The 19413-nt window shown below is 42.1% G+C and overlaps 1 protein-coding gene across 2 annotated transcripts in view; it reads left to right on the top strand.

The window, feature by feature from the left end:
• Positions 1–19413, top strand: part of LOC125465819 (CUGBP Elav-like family member 4) — a 489416-nt gene that overhangs the window by 33325 nt on the left and 436678 nt on the right. For both annotated transcript variants that reach the window (XM_059638580.1, XM_059638579.1), the window contains exon 2: positions 8218–8300. In XM_059638580.1, coding sequence (XP_059494563.1) covers positions 8218–8300 — 83 coding nt within the window. The remainder of the gene's footprint in view (positions 1–8217; positions 8301–19413) is intronic.

A 19413-nucleotide genomic window follows, 5' to 3' on the forward strand; every position in this document is an offset into this window, starting at 1 on the left:
GTACAGGTAACAACTTTTGGTGCGTTTGAACCTAGAGCATTAACTGTGATCTCTGAATGACTAGGTTATCAATGCCTTAGAACATAGAACATAGAGCATTACAGCGCAGTACAGGCCTTCGGACCTCAGTGTTGCACTGACCTGTGAAACCAATCTGAAGCCCATCTAATCTACACTATTCCATTACAATATGTTTATCCAATAACTATTTAAATGCCCTTAAAGTTGTCGAGTCTACTACTGTTGCAGGCAGGGCATTTCATGCCCTTACTACTCTCTGAGTAAAGAACCTACCTCTGACATCTGTCCTATGTCTATCACCCCACAATTTGAAGCTATGTCCCCTCGTGCCAGCCATCACTATCCAAGGAAAAAGGCTCTCACTGCCCACCCTATCTAATCCTCTGATCATCTTGTATGTTTCTATTAAGTCAACTCTTAACCTTCTTCGTTCTAACGAAAACAGCCTCAAGTCTCTCAGCCTTTCCTCATAAGACCTTCCCTCCATACCAGGCAACATCCTGGTAAATCTCCTCTGCATCCTTTCCAATGCTACCACATCCTTCCTATAATGCGGCGACCAGAACTGTACGCAATACTCCAAGTGCGGCCGCACCAGAGTTTTGTACAGCTGCAACATGACCTCATGGCTCTGAAACTCAATCCCTCTACCAGTAAAACCTAACACACTGTATGCCTTCTTAACAACCCTATCAACCTGGGTGACAACTTTCAGGGATCTAGCACATGGACACCGAGATCCCTCTGCTCGTCCACACTACCAAGAATCTTACCATTAGCCCAGTACTCTGTATTCCTGTTACTCTTTCCAAGGTGAATCTCCTCACACTTTTCCGCATTAAACTCCATTTGCCACCTCTCAGCCCAGCTCTGCAGCTTATCTATGTCCCTCTCTAACCTGCAACATTTTTCCGCACTATCTACAACTCCATTGACTTTAGTGTCATCTGCAAATTTACTAACCCATCCTTCTACGCCCTCATCCAGGTCATTTATAAAAATGACAAATAGCAGCGGCTCCAAAATAGATTCTTGAGGTACACCACTAGTAACTGAACTCCAGGATGAACATTTCCCATCAACCACCCCCCTCTGTCTTCTCAAAACTAACGAATTTCTTATCCAAAGCACTAAATCACACTCAATCCCACGTCTCCGTACCTTCTGCAATACCCTACTGTGAGGAACCTTATCAAATGCTTTACTGAAATCCATATACACCACATCAACTGCTTTACCGTCATCCACCTGTTTGGTCACCTTCTGAAAGAACTCAATAAGGTTTGTGAAGCACGACCTACCCTTCACAAAACCGTGCTGACTATTCCTAATCAAATTATTCCATTCTAGATGATTATAAATCCTATCTCTTATAATCCTCTCCAACACTTTACCCACCTTGACTGACACCTAAAATAATGAGTCACACGAAACAAATAAGGTACTTAACTGCTTTTACTATCTTGAAGGAAGACAACTTTTAGGTGACATTATGAAGAAAATAGGAAACAATATGCAATAAGAAAATTAAGGCCAGCTACTGACAACTTAACTTATTCCGTTGTGGCACAGAGTAGGCACTAACAGCTCCAATGGGAAAAGCCAATACCTTAATAACAATTCATCACTAAACTGTATTGATGTCTATCAGTTCGCAAATTTGCTCCATAATTTCGAACTGCAGCAACTTGCAACTATTAAACAGCATCTTCTCCAGGTACCCAGGTGCTTCACAAGAGTGAGTGTGGACATTGTGTTGGAGCAGAAAACCTAGGAAAGGGTGAGCTGAAAGCACTGGATTTTAAGGAAGCATTTAAACGTGAGGAAGTAAGTTGCAGTGCATTGAGACTTAGGGAAGAGGCTTCACACAGTCAAATTGAAATGATGTGAAACACTCTGCTGCTGACAGTAGAATGGGGGGAGTTGGGGGGAAGGCTGTGCAGGAGTCCAGAGTCAGAAGATTGTAGGATATGGGCTGGAAAGTGTGCCGTGGAAGTTGATGCTTCCCATGTTCAATTTGAAGACTGTGTTGCACTACCTTGTCTCAGAGGGTGTCATAATTAGCCTCAGTGCTCTGGGAACAGAGGACAAATTCAGCCAAACATTGCACTCCTGATCTCTCAATTTAAAAATAAGTACATGGGTCTAGAGGTTGGGTGAGGACAAGATTGGGTTCCAGCCAAACAACCTCTCATGCCCATTATCTGGCTCTCGTGAGCATTAAGTACTTAGTGGAGGTACTATGTTCAGTTACTTGTTGGTTTGTGGTCCCACGGAACATCGATGTTGTCCGGAAAGCAGTGCAAAAAACAAACTGAAGGGAGAATAAATGTATCATTGCTGCTCATGTTACGTAGTTGGTCCACATTGCTTAGCCTGTGCCTTACACTGAGCATTACTGGATTAACCAGAACTTGAATTAGCAATTCTGAGTGTGATTTGACTGTGTTGAACAACCTTTGTCTAATAACCCACCTTCATTTGTGTTCAGCTCCATCGCTAATAGTCATTACCTGTCCACTGTGGTGAGGAATAGCGTTCAAAGGTCAGCACAGCTGCACATTATTTAAGTGATGCCACTTGTTCTGCACCACACTCCCCCGCCCAACATCCCTTCCCCTTCCTAAAGAGAATCAATATCACTGTAATTTACCATGAGCGAAGATGGCTGAAATACAGCATCATGCAGCTCATTCTTCGGTGCATACGCTGAAGCAAGTTCTACTTTGGTTGAAGATTAGATCGGAAATCCAGTACCTTATATTTGATTTTAAAAATCTGTCATACTGTTGGGTGCTCAATATTACTGGAATGAGTAATAGATAAGACTACAGCTGGGTGAGAAATATTACTGTTATTACACTGGAGCCAATTGGGGTTAATCCACCATGTTTCAAGTAGCTGTTCATGATTGGCTAACCAGGCAGGCTCGATGTGACCTTAGCGTGCTGGTTCCTCCCACTTCAATTCAAATGAAAACGTCGTGGTCAGTGCTCCATAGGGTGGAGTTGGTCTCAGCTGGGGGGGAAGCTGGAAGCTTGTTAGGGCTCTTGACCTGTGCACCTTTAGTTGGTTACACTGATACCTTGACTGAGCCCCTAAAATGTGCCTCCTGCTGACAGGTATGGATGCACCCTGGGTCTTGCTATGTTTGCTATTTCCCTGCGGGGGAGAGAGAGTGTACACTTTGCATTGAACACTCAGTAACTCTCCCTGTTGTGGAGCACTCTTTGTACTTTTTGGTGGCTGTGGGTTTCTGTATGTTCAGATGACCGCAGAGAAAAGGTGCGTCACTTGTATTCCCATGTGACTTTTATTGTTCCACCTCCCCTCTTCCACTTACTTTTATTTTAATGTTTTCTAATCCCAGTTTTGAGATTCTTTTACACACCACTGGAGCGGGTAGGATTGGAACCTGGGCCTCCTGGCTCAGGGGTAGGGACACCAGCACAGCACCTCAAGTGCCCTCAATGCCACTTACTGGTAACATATTAAGTTTTTTTGTTAGTCTATTTTTCTAATCTGTTCGGAGATGTTATTACAGACCTCTGGATCAGATGGAACTTGAACCTGGACCACCTAGTCCAGGGGTAGGGATGCACAAGAGGGCCCAACGTTTAAAAAATGTAACCTATTTTCCAATCAACCTGTTCAAATATGTTATTACAGACCTCTGGAGCAGGTTGGATTGGAATCTGGGCCTCCGAGATCAGGAGTAGGGATGCTGCCACTGTGCCACTAGAGGGGCCACTGGTAACACATCAAAATTAAAAACAGCTGGTTGGAATTTAATGCTCAAATTCAGGAGGTGTGAGGGAGGGATTGTTCATCTTGTTCCATGCTACTACTTTGCTTTGTTCTCCCTGTCCTCCAAATATAACTATATAATTCAGTGCCATCATCAGTTATCCTTGTTGCCAACCATCTGGTGTCCTGTGCATTACTCGATGCCAACTGTCTGGTGTCCTCCATGACTCACAATGCAAATAGTCTGGTACCCTGTGAGTAATTCTCTGCCAGTTCTCTGTTGTCCTCTGTGACTGGTGTCCGGTATGTAACTCATTACCAGACTCTAGTGACCTCCACATTACAGACGAACAAACATCTAGTGCACTGTATATAAGTCAGTGGCAGCATCTGGTGCCCTGTGTGTAACACATTGCAAGCCATCTGGTGTCTTGTGTATAACTCTCTTGCCCTGTATAACTCATTGCCAACTGTCCAATGCCCTGTGCATGAGTCACTGCCAACCATCTGTTGTTCTACATATAATACACTACCAGCTATCCAGTGCCCATGCAATTGATTACCAGCTGTCTAGTGCCCTGTGTATAACTGTCTGCCAGTTACCTAATACCCATTGTATAACTTGTTGCCAGATTGATAATGCCCTGTGTATAATACAGTTAGTCTTCTGTCCTCCAAGTCCAAAGCTTAATGCAGTCAGCTATGTTCTTGCATCACACCTGCTAACTAGCTACTATTTTATGTAAGACACATTTCTCGCTGCCTGTATGTACATTGTAGAAAATAGCTTTGAGGTGACTATGAGACATTATCCGCTGTGACTCAATGTTGTGGATTTGCCAAGTGAGACAGGGAAAATCACTGAACTGGCTAAAGGACACTGAAAGTGATCTATACCTTGGAGGAAGAAAGTCAGTCAGCATCACAATCTGGCAAACACAGATAGAAGGTAAAAATGAAGAAACAGGAGCAGAAATGGCTGAAATAACTCCACAGAGGTCACTAAGTCACCCTTTATTTACATCCTTTATTGATGCTGGTCCAGCTTCCTGTCAGAGTGTACAGAACCTGTGACACACTCGTGTTTGTATCTGTCAGCCAGGGCTCCCTGATTGGGTCTGTTAACCTGGTCCAATCAGAGACCTCATATTCTATGAGGTCCACCTGGCTGACCTTGTTATAACCACACAACTCATTGAACATCTACCACCGTTAAATGAATCATAGCTGATCTTGTGTGTCATCTCCAAGTTCCATCTCTAACTCCAAATTGATTGAGTCTCTTATTATAAAAGAGATTCCGTTAGTGCCAAAAATCAATTGAGCTTAGTCTTGACAGTACTTAATGACAGGGCAACCATACTCCCCTGGACTTCAAAATATTTGTTACCTTTAGAGTGATGGAATTTCTTTCTTCATTCTCAGTCTGATATGATCAACATTTTATTCTAATTAGAAAATAGTTGTGTGCCCATTTTGAGTCAGAACTGGGTTGGATTTGTCTGCGATGCCTTGTGTGGTTGAATAGTCTGCCAGTCTTCACTGTAGAGGGAGAATGGGAAACAGCGCAGCTGATTTGGTTTTATATGTAGAAACAACTAATAAAATAATGTGTGAAATGTAAAAGACCAAAAGGCTCATTAAATCAAGTCTGTTTTCTTTTCATGAATTCAATCCCAACCGTTTAATCTCGTGAGGAAAAATTCCATATAAATTATCCCATAATCACTGAAAGTTGTTGAGCAGAAACCAAGATATTTCCTGTTCTAAGTCTCCATAGTCAATGCTGGCATGTTGCCTCCCACAGTAAATGTTTTGCCTCCACAGGTAGCAATCCTATGCTCCTGTCCACCAAACAATATTTCTGTCACATAGGACTCTGCTGGCTCAGAACAATATTCACAGGATGTAGTTCCATTTATCTAGCTTCAACTGTACATCACACTCCTTCCAACTTGAGGCAAGTTTTACAAAGAAAGAACTACTCACCTTTCATGACCTTGGGTTCTCCTATCAGTCAGATAACTGGATTCCAAGCCAGATAATGAAGTCACAGACTAGACACAATCCCCTTGCTTGATGCTTGGTGTGCTTGTAGAATGCTGTTGCATCGACCAGTCACACAGTGACCCAGAAGTCTGTTTGTGGTTATTTTTAATCAGCCTGCTCAGACTGCTGTGAGACATCTCTGAGACAGGCGAACCTTCACCTCAGACCTTCTGGTGTAGAGGCAGGGTCATTGCCACTGTGTCACATGACCCGAGAGAGCTCTCTTTATTTTGTTTTATGAAACCACTTCCAAATTGCCAGTGTGTCCAATGCAACTAACAGGTACTGGCCACGAAAGGGAAGGGGACAGATGGAGTGAGGGGATTAAATTAATATGGAAGAAAATCAGAAATTGCTGGAGAAACTCGGCAGGTCTGGCAGCATCGGTGGAGAGACAATCCGAGTTAATGTTTCGAGCCCAGTAAATCTCCTTCTGGAACTCAGCTCGAGCCATTGCACTCCAAATGCTAACTTGGTCTCTCTCTCTCTCTCTCTCTCTCTCTCTCTCTCCACTGATGCTGCCAGACCTGCTGAGTTTCTCCAGCAATTCCCATTTTTGTTTCAGATTTTTAGTATCCTCAATTCTTGGTTTTAAATTAAAATGGAGTTGGAAATAAAGCATTCTACCTGCTGTGATGCATACCTCTCTCTAACGGCATTGAGAATGCTGGTTGATGCCGTTTGCTCTCACTCTACGGGTATCCTAGCACAAACATAACCGCAGAGCAGGGGCAGGCAGTAGAGAGCTAAAGATCCTCTTTTATAGCCCACTGTCTGAACCTGTTGTTGGCCACTTTGGCCAGGATTATGCCCCCTGACGTCTCTTTAAGTATTTTTTAATCACCCTGTTCGGAGATGTCACGACACACCTCTGGAGCAGGTGGGACTTGAACTCAGGTCTCCAGGCTCAGAGGTAGGGACTGATCACTCTGAGTACTAATTAGTCAATGCCCTTCACTTATGTATATTTATGATATTATTCATTTTGCTTTATAGCCAACAATGTATTTCTTGAAAACAGTGATTGATGGACCATATGCAAATGTGGCAGACAGTATCTGCACATATATGTTCCACAAATAGCAGTCAATAAAGTGATCATCATAGGTGTTGGCCAGACAATTATCCTGCCTTTCTTTGCTTATCACTGCGGGATCCTGACAGCACCTCGATTTGGCATCATATCTGGAAGAAGGTGTTTCTGCCTCTGCAGAGCTTGTGTGGTACTCCACCAGAGTGTCTGGATTATATGTTGTAATTTCAGGAGATGGATTTGAACCTGCAACCTTCTAACTCAGGAGATGAGAGCCCTACCATATAGTCAAAACTGAAGACATGCCATTTTGAGGCAGTCACGATGGACAAGAAGGGCAAGGTTGGGAAGTGAGAAATTTAAGTCCTGGAACTTAGATGACTCAAAATATAATATGAGATATCTAAAACTTGGATGCATGAAATTGTGAAACTCCAGGCTGGAAAGGTCTGTGGAGTATTTATTATGTTCTCAAATGAATAAACTCAATATTCTTTAGAACGCTCTTATCTGACCCTTGTAGTTGAGATATCAAGGTCATGTTTTGATCTTGTAAATCACTACATTTCTTTTAAAATATTGGGAAGAATTGATGGATCAGTTGATATGCCAATTCCAACAGTGGTATGCTGAAATTTATATCAGCATAGAAATTAGGATTAGGCCATTTAGCCCATTGAGCCGGTGCTACCATTTATTAAGATCACAGCTGATTTGTTTGTTTTGAACTCCATGTTCCAATCTTAGTTCAATAAATTTTGATTACCTTGCCTCATAATAATCCACCTGTGCTTTAGAAATATTCAATGACACTACCACCATCATCTTCTGAGGCAGAGAATTTCAAAAATGTGCAGCATTTTCTCCTTGTGTCTGTCCTAAAAACACAACACCAATTCTTGATTCCTCAGCCAGTGGCTCCTGGTTCTGGACTCACCGACAGGAGCAAACACACTTTCTACATCCACATTGCCAAGACCATTCAGGATCTTAGATGCTTCAATGAAATCACCCCTCAGTCTTCTAAATTCCAGTGGAAACAAACCCAGTCTGTCCACCCTTTCAAAACAATCAGCTCATTCCATCTCATCTAGTAATCCAAGTTTGCCTGATTGCTTTAGGGGATCTGGGACAAAATTCTCATATTTGAAAATGAGATTTCTCTTTCCTCTCCCAGGGATTTGTGAATGTGTAGGAAAAGTAGAAGGTCATATGTGATTGCTTTTTCTGGCGAATGGGCTTAATGATCTGCTGTAATTTTTTTTTCTCTTTAACCTGTCTTTTATTAAACATTGTGGTCTGATGCAATGAAATTTTAGTTTGATTATTTTGTTTTTGTTTCTCATACGATCCTTCTGTTCCTCTAGGTTGTGCCTTCCTTACATACTGTGCAAGAGAGTCTGCCATCAAGGCACAGAATGCATTACATGAGCAAAAGACACTGCCTGGGGTAAGTGTGATGCGTTGTTGAATAGATTCATATTACAGTATTTTTTTGAGTAGCTGTTTGTTTTGTTGTCTGAACTGGATGCTGTCACTTTTTTCTTTTTCTGCACACCAGCTTGTAGGTTAACAGACGTTAACCAGCTCCATCACTTTGTTTACAGCCGAGTGCTGCACGGATATGTGTTTTCCTGGAGGCTTCATTGTAATTAATGTAAAGTAGACGTCCCTCAGGGATAATTTTAGCCTGGGTAACTGCAGGAGATTATGATTAAAGGGCTGTTTTGAGGCCAACTGCTTCTGCTTTTTATTGGCATTGCAACTTTTCAGTACAAGCAATTTGAGACCAATTTAGCATTATATGTACAAAAATATAGCAACTGGTCCTCTCGCTTGTTTGCGGTTCAGTTTCAACTCTTGGTCACTTGGTGGCTGGACCAGCTTGTCTAAATTTGTATGCCAGTGCATCATCTTAAGTAACAAACAAACTTTCTCAATTTTACCTTAAAGATAGGCACCATTGTAAGTATTTCAGAATGAGGTGATGGGAGTTTCTTATCTTAGGGGTCATGGATCTTTGGAATTCTCAAGCTTGTAGAGCTGTGGAAGCTTGGTCGCTGAATATTTTCAGAACTGTGATAGGCCGATTTAGACTTGATGGGACTGGCGGTGTCAAGAGTTAGGGGGGACATGCAGGAATGTGGAGCTAAGGCCAAGATCAGATCATCCAAGGTCATATGAAATGGTGCAGGCAGGCTTGAGGAGCAAATAGCCCTGTTTCTTACCTTTTTATTCTGGTATTGTAATGATTAAATAATTAAGTAAATGATGTGCACATAATCTCAATGTGTTTGGACAAAGTGATGAGACTTCAGTCATTTAGTTTTGTACTAATGATGAGAAAAGAAGTTTGAGAACCCATACTTGAAAATTGATCTTACAATCTGGACTGACATTCCTGTGAGCTGCTGAGGGTGTGCAGCACTGTCACCATTCCATCCCTCAAATATGACACTAAAGAACTATCTCCTGTTTTGATTGATTTTGGAAGGACACACACTAGTAGTTCTAGTGTCCTACCGGCATTCTGTTATTCAGTTGACACGCTCAAAGCGGGTTGATTGCCTGGTAATGTGTTCCAGTGCTGGGATCCAGTGGGATCTTGCTATGCTTAAAAAGACTGCCATGTCTAATATAGCAGTCAAGTCACATCTCAAAGTAGATTTTTTTTTGTGAAGTTCTTTTGTGATGGTTCTGAATGACGTGCAAACAAATGATGTGCTATTTGAGTCAAGTCTTTGAAGCTTTCCTTTCTGGGTTGGCTTAACTGTAGGGTATCCCATTTCCCTATTTTTGAATAGATTTAACCAGGTTAAATTTCCAGGAGGATTCGATTCTGTGTATCAGGGGCTTGGTAATTTGTGTACTGGGGCACTTCACCATGTTAATAATGAAATTAAATGCATTCCAATTGCTTGCAACCCCTGTTCCTATTTTCCACGTCGGGCTCCAGGAAACTGTCGATTATGGAAAATGCATCTTAATCAACTGTGCAAACGAGAGTTGGAAAAAATGGATGGCTGTTTAATAAAAAGTGTCGGTATCTTATGCTGAAAAGTTCCACACTGGAAATCTGCTAACCCTCTCTCTTTCTCTAAGATATTCCTTAGAACTCAACTTCTAGCCTAATAGCAAAATCACCAACAAAAATTGCTGGAAAAGCCCAGCAGGTCTGGCAGCACCTGTGGAGAGAAATCAGAGCTAATGATTTGGGAATGCTAACTATGATTTCTCTCCACAGATGCTGCCAGACCTGCTGAGCTTTTCCAACAATTTCTGTTTTTGTTTCTGATTACCAGCATCTGCAGTTCTTTCGGTTTTTATCTGGCCTAATATCTCCTTATGTGGTTCAGTGTCAAATTTTGTCTGTGAAGTGACTTGGGATGTTTTGCTCCTTTAAAGGGGGCTATATCAATGCAAGTTGTTGTCGGTTGACAACTATGGATTGAAATTTACTTTGTGATCTGAAACCCTACTGAGAATGAAGGGCCTATTTCTGCTCCTAAATCTTATGGTCTAATGGCTTATACCTGACCTCACCTAAGATGAGTGAAAACCTGTGATTTTCATTTGTGCTGTTAATGGCTCTATTTCAAGGCTGTCTATGAACGAAATAACCACATACCATCCACTGTCATGCTTGGTTAGTGTTTCTGTACTTTCAAATAAAAGCCTTTGGTGTTGCCAAACACTTCAACTGTGGTTCAGAAACCCAAGAGCCCAAACCCTTACTCTACAGCCTTGAGCACCAAATCTAGGCTGATGTTCCCATGCATCCCTTGATAGAAGTGCTGGTCTGTCAGAGATACCAACTTTTGGATGGGGTATTCCACAAAAATCTGGTCTTACCTTTCGGGGTGGCGAAAGAATATCCCATGGTGCTATTTTGAAGAATAGTGGGGGTGAGGAGAGAAGTTCACACCATTGTCATTGCAACAGATACCCTCAAGCAGCACCAGAAAGTAAATAATACAGCCACTGTTGTTTGTGGGAGCCTGTTTTGTGAAGTCAGTTGTCGTGTTTCTGCATTACTGCAACAACTACACTGTGAAGTCCTTTGGGATGGCCTGGAAATGAAGAAGTCTGCTGTATCTTTTTTCATCATTCCACAAAGCTTAAAATTGTCAAATTTCTCTGTGTCAGCTTGACACTGCTGTTAATATGATGTCCTCCCTTGGTGTCAATTTTACTGAAGTGCTGTCCCTTCAAAAGATTGATGTGTACAGGCCACAAGTGGTTTTACATTTCAGCTGTTGTGGGTACAGCCAGCCAATTTGGTGACTGTGGTTCTCCAGTTGACCTTCATTGCTAAGAAAGAGTTGGTCAGTGTTCTCAATTCTAATCACTATGGATTAGTTGGTTTGTAACAGGAAACAAAAAGTAATGGTCGATGGCTGCCCTTGTGAATGGAAAGCTGTTTCAAGTGGTGTTCCACAGGGCTCAGTCTTGTTCGTTTCTTATACATTAATAAGTTGGACTTGGACGTGGAGGGCACAATTGGGAAATTTGCAGATGACAGTAAAATTTGCCATGTAGTGGATACTGTAGAGGATAGCTGTTAGCTCCAAAATGATACAGGCAGGTTGGTGGAGTGGGCAGGAAAGTGGCAGATGGAGTTCAGCTCTGATGAGTGTGAGGTAATGCATTTTGGGAGGCCAAACAGGAAAATGGAATACATCATAAATGGGAATATACTGAGAGGGCCAGATAAAGTGACGGATCTTGGCGTAAAAGTTCACAGGCCACCAAAGGTAGTAGTACAGGTAGATAAGATTGCATAGAAAGCATATGGAATGGTCTCCTTCATTGCCAGAGGTTTCAAATACAGAAGTAGGGACATATTGATGAAACTGGAAAAGACATTGATGAGGTGACAACTGGAATACTGTGCGCGGTTCTGGTCACCATATTATAGGAAGGATGTACTTGCTGTGGAGAGAGTGCAGAGAAGATTTAATGGAAAGTTTCCAGGGGATGGAGAATTGTAGCTACGATGAGAGGTTGGAAAGGCTGAGATTGTTTTCCTTGAATCAGAGAAGGCTGTGGGATGATGTGGTTGAGGTATATTAAACAGTGAGTGATAAAGATGGAGTAGACAGGAGGAACTTGTTGACCTTGGCGAAGAGTTCAAAAACCAGGGGTCATCCATTCAAGCTCGACTGCTGAAAGTTTAGATGGGACATGAGGAAAGATTCTATTGTGCGAAAGGTGGCGTGTGCCTGGAATTCGCTGGCTGAGTTGATTGTGGACTCAACTCTTTTAAAGGGTACTAAACTCTTTTAAAGGGTACCTGGATCTGTAGCTTAAGTGCTGTAAGCTGCAAGGTTATGGGCTGTGTGCAAGATGATAGGATTAGGAAGGACACCTGGGTGCCTATGAATTGTCATGGACAAGATGTGTGAAATGGCCCCCTTCTGTGCTTTATCATTTCTGTGATTCTATCTGTGGAAAATTTTTGTTGATGTGTGTATGTGTATATAGACATTATTGAAGATTGTCTGCTAGTTCTGCTCTGACCAAATACCTTTCTGATACCAGTGGGCAAATACATGAAATAATCAGCAGAAATGATTTACCTAAACAGGGACTTAAATTTATGAAACGTACAGAAATAGATGCTGAGATAATAGAATGTGAGGCTGGATGAACACAGCAGGCCAAGCAGCATCTCAGGAGCACGAAAGCTGACGTTTCGGGCCTAGACCCTTCATCAGAGAGGGGGATGGGGAGAGGGAACTGGAATAAATAGGGAGAGAGGGGGAGGCGGACCGAAGATGCCCCCACACCTCCTCCCTCACCCCTATCCCAGGACCCAAGATGACATTCCACATTAAGCAGAGGTTCACCGGCACATCTGCCAATACTGCATCCACTGTACCCGGTGCGGCTTCCTCTACATTGGGGAAACCAAGCGGAGGCTTGGGGACCGCTTTGCAGAACACCTCCGCTCAGTTCGCAACAAACAACTGCACCTCCCAGTCGCAAACCATTTCCACTCCCCCTCCCATTCTCTAGATGACATGTCCATCATGGGCCTCCTGCACTGCCACAATGATGCCACCCGAAGGTTGCAGGAACAGCAACTCATATTCCGCCTGGGAACCCTGCAGCCATATGGTATCAATGTGGACTTCACCAGTTTCAAAATCTCCCCTTCCCCTACTGCATCCCTAAACCAGCCCAGTTCGTCCCCTCCCCCCACTGCACCACACAACCAGCCCAGCTCTTCCCCCCCACCCACTGCATCCCAAAACCAGTCCAACCTGTCTCTGCCTCCCTAACCTGTTCTTCCTCTCACCCATCCCTTCCTCCCACCCCAAGCTGCACCCCCATCTACCTACTAAGCTCATCCCACCTCCTTGACCTGTCCGTCTTCCCTGGACTGACCTATCCCCTCCCTACCTCCCCACCTACACTCTCTCCACCTATCTTCTTTACTCTCCATCTTCGGTCCGCCTCCCCCTCTCTCCCTATTTATTCCAGTTCCCTCTCCCCATCCCCCTCTCTGATGAAGGGTCTAGGCCCGAAACGTCAGCTTTTGTGCTCCTTAGATGCTGCTTGGCCTGCTGTGTTCATCCAGCCTCACATTCTATTATCTTGGAATTCTCCAGCATCTGCAGTTCCCATTATCTCAGAATTAGATGCTGCTTCATTTTAACATACTATAATGCCAAGGCCTTGGGCGAATCTGCAGATGCAGGATCTCCCTTGACTCTACATGTGGAGATATTAAAACTTAATACTTATATTGATTTGCAGTTATGAGTTGGGGGCTGTAATACAAATTACTCCTTTTCCTGCCCCCATTCCTTCCCACGACAAACACACTGAATGCCATTTTGACTCAGTTGCCACCTTAAAACTGAAGTTAAGATTCTTGCATGTGTCAGTGGAAAAACTAACAGTTCTTTGCTTCAGAGATAATGGGAACTGCAGATGCTGGAGAATCCAAGATAATAAAATGTGAGGCTGGATGAACACAGCAGGCCAAGCAGCATCTCAGGAGCTCAAAAGCTGACGTTTCGTGCCGAGACCCTTCATCAGAGAGGTTCTTTGCTTCTCCTGGTTTTGCAGTTCACCTTGAGAATCTCTATTGGACTGTGCTCAGTCCTGCCCCAATCTCCCACTTTCCATTCACTTTCCCTTACCATCCGGAACCTATTTGAGCTCTGTTATTGAGAGGTGCAATGTGATGGGGAACCAGTCAATGGACTTGCTCTGGATGCCCAATTAACTCCTGCAATTGCTGAAATTACACAGATTTTAGACTCTGACACCTACATTTTTAGCATGTTGCAGATTTTGAAAGCAAATTTGTGCCATGAATTTTTGGCCTAATGTATCTGTCTGTCCCACTAAGAGGTATTTGGTGCTCCTAGACCTCTGTGACCAAGGACTGCCATGCTCTGGAAAAGTACATGATCAGGGATGATTGCAGTAGGTTAGACAGCTATTACAGAAATTAGCTTGGTATCATTTTGAAGGAAGATGTTGGGAACATTTTTCTGTGCCTGGCAAATGACCACATTAGGTCTATGGAGGAAAAATCTTGATTGACTGAATACTTTTTTCCTAATTTCATGTTTTCTTATGTTTGCTGTCAGAGACGTGTCCACTTGTGTCAGAAGGAGAAAACTCTAACATGTTGGCTGCTGAAATGTTTGGGTGTAGACGCATTGTTAGAGCCCTGGGCCATTATTTGTACGTTTTACACGGGCCAATGGATATGGTGTGTTTCCTGTTCTTTTGAAAGCACTGTCACACTTGTCAGAAGGCAAAAATGACAAAGTATAGATTTTCGTCCTTTCCTCTGACCTGCCTCTTGTCTTGTGTCCCACAGTCAGTATGTTATTATACCTTTTCTGCATGCTAGGATACAGTGTTGATGTCAGGAGCATGTCTATTAAAGATGTACTGCTGTCTGACCTTGAGACATTACACAATCCCAAGCAGTGTATCATGCAGAAAGCTGACAAAGTATACTATTGGGCAGTTGCGGGATTTGAACCATGAACGTAACCTTCTCATGCACCAAGTCAACCTGACCTTAGTAGGTTGCACATTCTCTTCTATGTTACACCAGGGCTTGAGCACTGCAATGCAGGTTGAAGTGCAGTAAAGAGAGAGTGCTACACAACTGAAAGTACCATATTTCAGATAGGATGCAAAAGCAAAGGCCTCAGATGGACATAAAGATCCCCTGGCACAAATTCGCAGAACGGGGGCAAGGTTATTATTGTAATATTGGCTTTATTGTAATATTTATTCTTGGCATGAACATGACAATAAGAAAAAGTATCTACACATTATCATGTTTTGGTGGGAGCTCAAAGGGCATAAAATAGCAACTGTATTTCTTGCATTACACCTCAAAAACAATGAATTGGTAGGAAAGTGCTTTGGGACTTCTCGTGAGAGGTGCTATAATATTGCAAGTCTTCTCTTCCATCACACCATTCCCAACATCTAACACCTCTAAAACAAGTGTTCTGAATATCTAAGATCTGTCTCCTAAGTGATCAGTTTTCTCATATAGCTCCATTTTGAACCAGCTCTTAGCCTGTGAACAATGAATGATTTTTAGGTTAAAGATGTTTTTTCCACTGCAGAGGATCATCCCAGAGAGTTTATCCAGGTGCCTGAAAGAACTGTCAAATGTCCTTTAATTATTTCTTATAAATGTAGTCAGACACTGCCTGATATAAAACACCACTGGAGGCTCTGAGATGGCCTTTGCAGCTTTTGGAAATGCATATCATTCCATGACATACTCAAGCCTTTGAAATGATGAGAATTTTAGAGTTGAGATATGATTTAAGTTGTTGTGATATTTCAGATGTGGGAGTCTAATCGCCCTTGAAACATTGGTCTGAGTAGAAAATGGGATAACAACTTCATGTTCACAGCAACCATTGAATTCCTGTTGGTGGCCTCAGGAAAGTACACCTCATCGATGTTATCTACTGCAGAGGCAATTAGTATCCACAGATCCAGCGAAAGGTTTTCACTTTATTTCTTGGCCAGTGTAGTGAAGTCATAGGTCATTGGCAAAGCTGCCAAACTGCTTACTGTTAACAGTAAGTCTGATAAGTCAAAGTAGGCTCTTTTCCAGGGCTATCCCTCATTTTAGAAGGGCTGTATTTTCCTGTCGAAAATGCATGCGAACAGTCTTATTCTTTTTATTGACAAACAAAGACTTAAGGTAGCTACCTGATTTTAAATGATCCACAATTGTCTCAGTGCATAAGACCATAAGAAATAGGAACAGGATTAGGCCTGGGACACTCACAACGTAATAATGGAATTAAATGCATTCCAACTGCTCCTCCTGGTTTCTGTGTCAGGCCCCAGAAAAATGTTGATAATGGGAACTGCATCATAACTGACTGTGCAAATGGGATTTGGAAAAATGGATGCCTGCGAAAAGAAAACATTGGTTCCTGCTGCCAAGAAGCTCAGTGCTGGAAATCTCCTAATCTTATGTTTCTCTGAGATGCTCCTTAACACCAAACTTTTAGCCTAATACCTCTTTGAGACCATAGGAATAGATGTAGGCCTTTCAGTAGGATCATGACTGATTCTGTAGTCCTCACTTCGGCTTTCCTGCCCTTTCCCCATAACCTTTGATTCCCATATGAACAAAAAGCCATCTGTCTCAACCTTAAATATTCATGAGGACTCTTCCCCCCTCAGCTGTCTAAGGCACTGAATTCCAAAGACTCTCCACGCTCTGAGAGAGGAAATTCCTCCTCACCACAGTCTTAAATTCGGACCCTTAATTCTGAGACTATGCCCTCTGGTCCTAGCCTCTCCCATGAGGGGAAACATCCTCTCAACATTTACCCTGGGAGACTCCTTTAAAATCCTATGTGTTTCAATTCAATCGCTCTCATTCTTTTAAAATCCAGTGAGTAGGGTCCCCTACATGTTTAGCCTTTGCTTATAAGACAGCCCACCTTACTGAGGATTGAAGGCAGTCCTTTTGTAGACAATTGAATCCTGAAAATTCAAAATTTAGGAAATGAAGATACTTTACTCAAGAATTGTGATTGAATTGCCACATCTAGAGATTAGAGGAGACGTTCTGAATTGTTGATCTCTCTAATCAATGCTGATTCTCAACATATGTAGAAAGCTCAGGATGAAAATATATTTTATGCAGGGAATGATCTAATGTCCAAAATGAGTAGTTGTTTTGGATGAAATTCAGTAGTGGACCGGTCTTGTTTAATGTGCAGGGAATTTATAAATGGGTATCATTTCTATAATCTGAATTCAGTGAGAGGCACTGGGAAGAGGCCAGGGTGTGTGTGGGAGAGCTCGGATACTGTGACATTCGGTGAGGATCAAGAATACATGTTTAGTCGTCTCCCACTGTGCTCCAACAGCTGGCGCTAGGCTATGTGGGCATGACTGAGCCTACAGGCTGTTGACAGATTGTGGTAACCATGAGTCACACTCATGTGAATGACAAACTGCTCATGGATAAACACGCACAGGAATCTTTATCTCAGTGGCGTTAAATGATCAGTTCCTTTCTGGGATTTTGCTGTTTTGGGACATATAGAATGATTCTGAGCACTATTTTTCTTTAAGGGGTCAAGCAGCTTTTTAACTTTAATACCTTTCATATTTTCTTTGGTAATTTGTTCTTTGTTTTGTTATATAACAGTAAGTGTTGACACTGTTGAGTGTGTCCAAGGAATTACTGAGCCAAGCAACATAAGGTAGCTCAATAATCATTCATGTTTTACTTATTAAACCCAATTAAATGATGTTCTTAAGGTATATTATTTATAAGATTCTCAATAATGAAGTGATGAAAGGAAAACAAGAAGATTTATTGTGGTTGAAAAGGCTATCAGTTAAACCTAATACTCTTAATATTTCTCAATAATTCCTTCTTGGACATACTGACTTTCATATCTAAACAGGTCTAACATTTCTTGATTACAGGACCTATTAAGTCAAATCATATTATTATCAATCATTATGTTATTACATTATATCATCATTATTGCTTGTCACTTTATCTTATGGCCGTGACTTGGATCTAACCAGGTGCCTAATGACGGCATTGTTGTGGCTCATACATATTGCAGCACAAAAGACCATTCAGCCCGTCTTGTTCTGAGACATGCTGACTCTTCAACTTCAATCCCACTTTCCTGTCTTTTTCCGATGATGAAACACTTTCAAATTTTCAAACAGACATGCGATTTTAAATGTGTTTGCATTCCACTGAAATGCATCCCAGCCATTTCATACAATTGTACAACACTGAAGAAGGCCATTATGCTTCTGCTGACGATTAAATCTACTTCAGGCAACACAATCTGGATCAAAAAATAGTTTGCACATGTTGCCTATGGATCTTTTAGCCTAAAATGTCTTCATGTGGCATGGTGTTAAACATTGTTTGATAGCACTCTTTTGAAGCATATTGTAATGTTTAACTAAGTTAAAGATGCAACAGAAATATAAGTTCTTGTTATTAACTGTTAATTATTTCATTGTCACTTGATGCATCATGTTGAGTATTAAAATGACTGCGTTGTTCACCTTCATAACAAGCACACTTCAAAACCATCCCATATGTGTGAAGAGTTTGGAATAGACTGATGTACGTAATGAGGGCAATGTAAGTTACTGGTTCCAACACTGTTGTGTAATGTTGGTTCAAAAGAAACCTCAATTATTTGGCAAGTGGATAAAACAAAGGGTTAAAAAAAAGAAAGAAAGGGCATACATTGTTACAGGATCTTTTATGATCCTAAGATGTCCCAAAACACTTTACAGCTAATGAAGTATTTTTGAAATGTGGTCATGGCTGTAATGAAGGAAACATGACAGCCAATCTGTGCACAAGCTTTTACAAACAGCAACATGATGATGACCAGTTAAATCTCCTCTCCACCTATCTTCTTTTCTCTCCATCTTCGGTCCTCCTCCCCCTCTCTCCCTATTTATTCCAGAACCCTCTCCCCATCCCCCTCTCTGATGAAGGGTCTAGGCCCGAAACTTTTGTGCTCCTGAGATGCTGCTTGGCCTGCTGTGTTCATCCAGCTTCACACTTTACTATCTTGGTGATGTTGGTTGAGGGATAAGTATTGGCCAGAACACTGAGGATGATTTTCCACCCTCCCTGAGTAAAGTGCCAGTAGAGTCTCTAATATCTAATGGAGCAAGATAGACAGGATCTTGGTTTAACATTGTACCCAAAAGATAGCACTGCAGATTACCTTCAATACTGCAAGCAAATGTTGCTGGGATTTTTGTACTTAAGAGCTTCTGGAGTGGGATATGAGCCCACAATTTTTTTGACAAAGAGGTGAGATTGCTACCAACTGAGCTGCAGCTGACGTTCTCCCTGCCCCCCCTTTATTACAGGTGCTGATTAAAATTCCACTGTAGAACTGCTGTTCCTGTTCCATTACGAACTGAGCAACTGTGCTTTCAGAAGAAAATAAACTGGAAAAATCAATTAAATGAGTGATTTTGTTTTGCATTACTTTTTTAATTTTAAAATGAGACACTGTTCTTTGAACAGTGACTACTGG

Source organism: Stegostoma tigrinum, chromosome 30 (assembly GCF_030684315.1).
Source record: "Stegostoma tigrinum isolate sSteTig4 chromosome 30, sSteTig4.hap1, whole genome shotgun sequence".
NCBI lineage: Eukaryota > Metazoa > Chordata > Chondrichthyes > Orectolobiformes > Stegostomatidae > Stegostoma > Stegostoma tigrinum.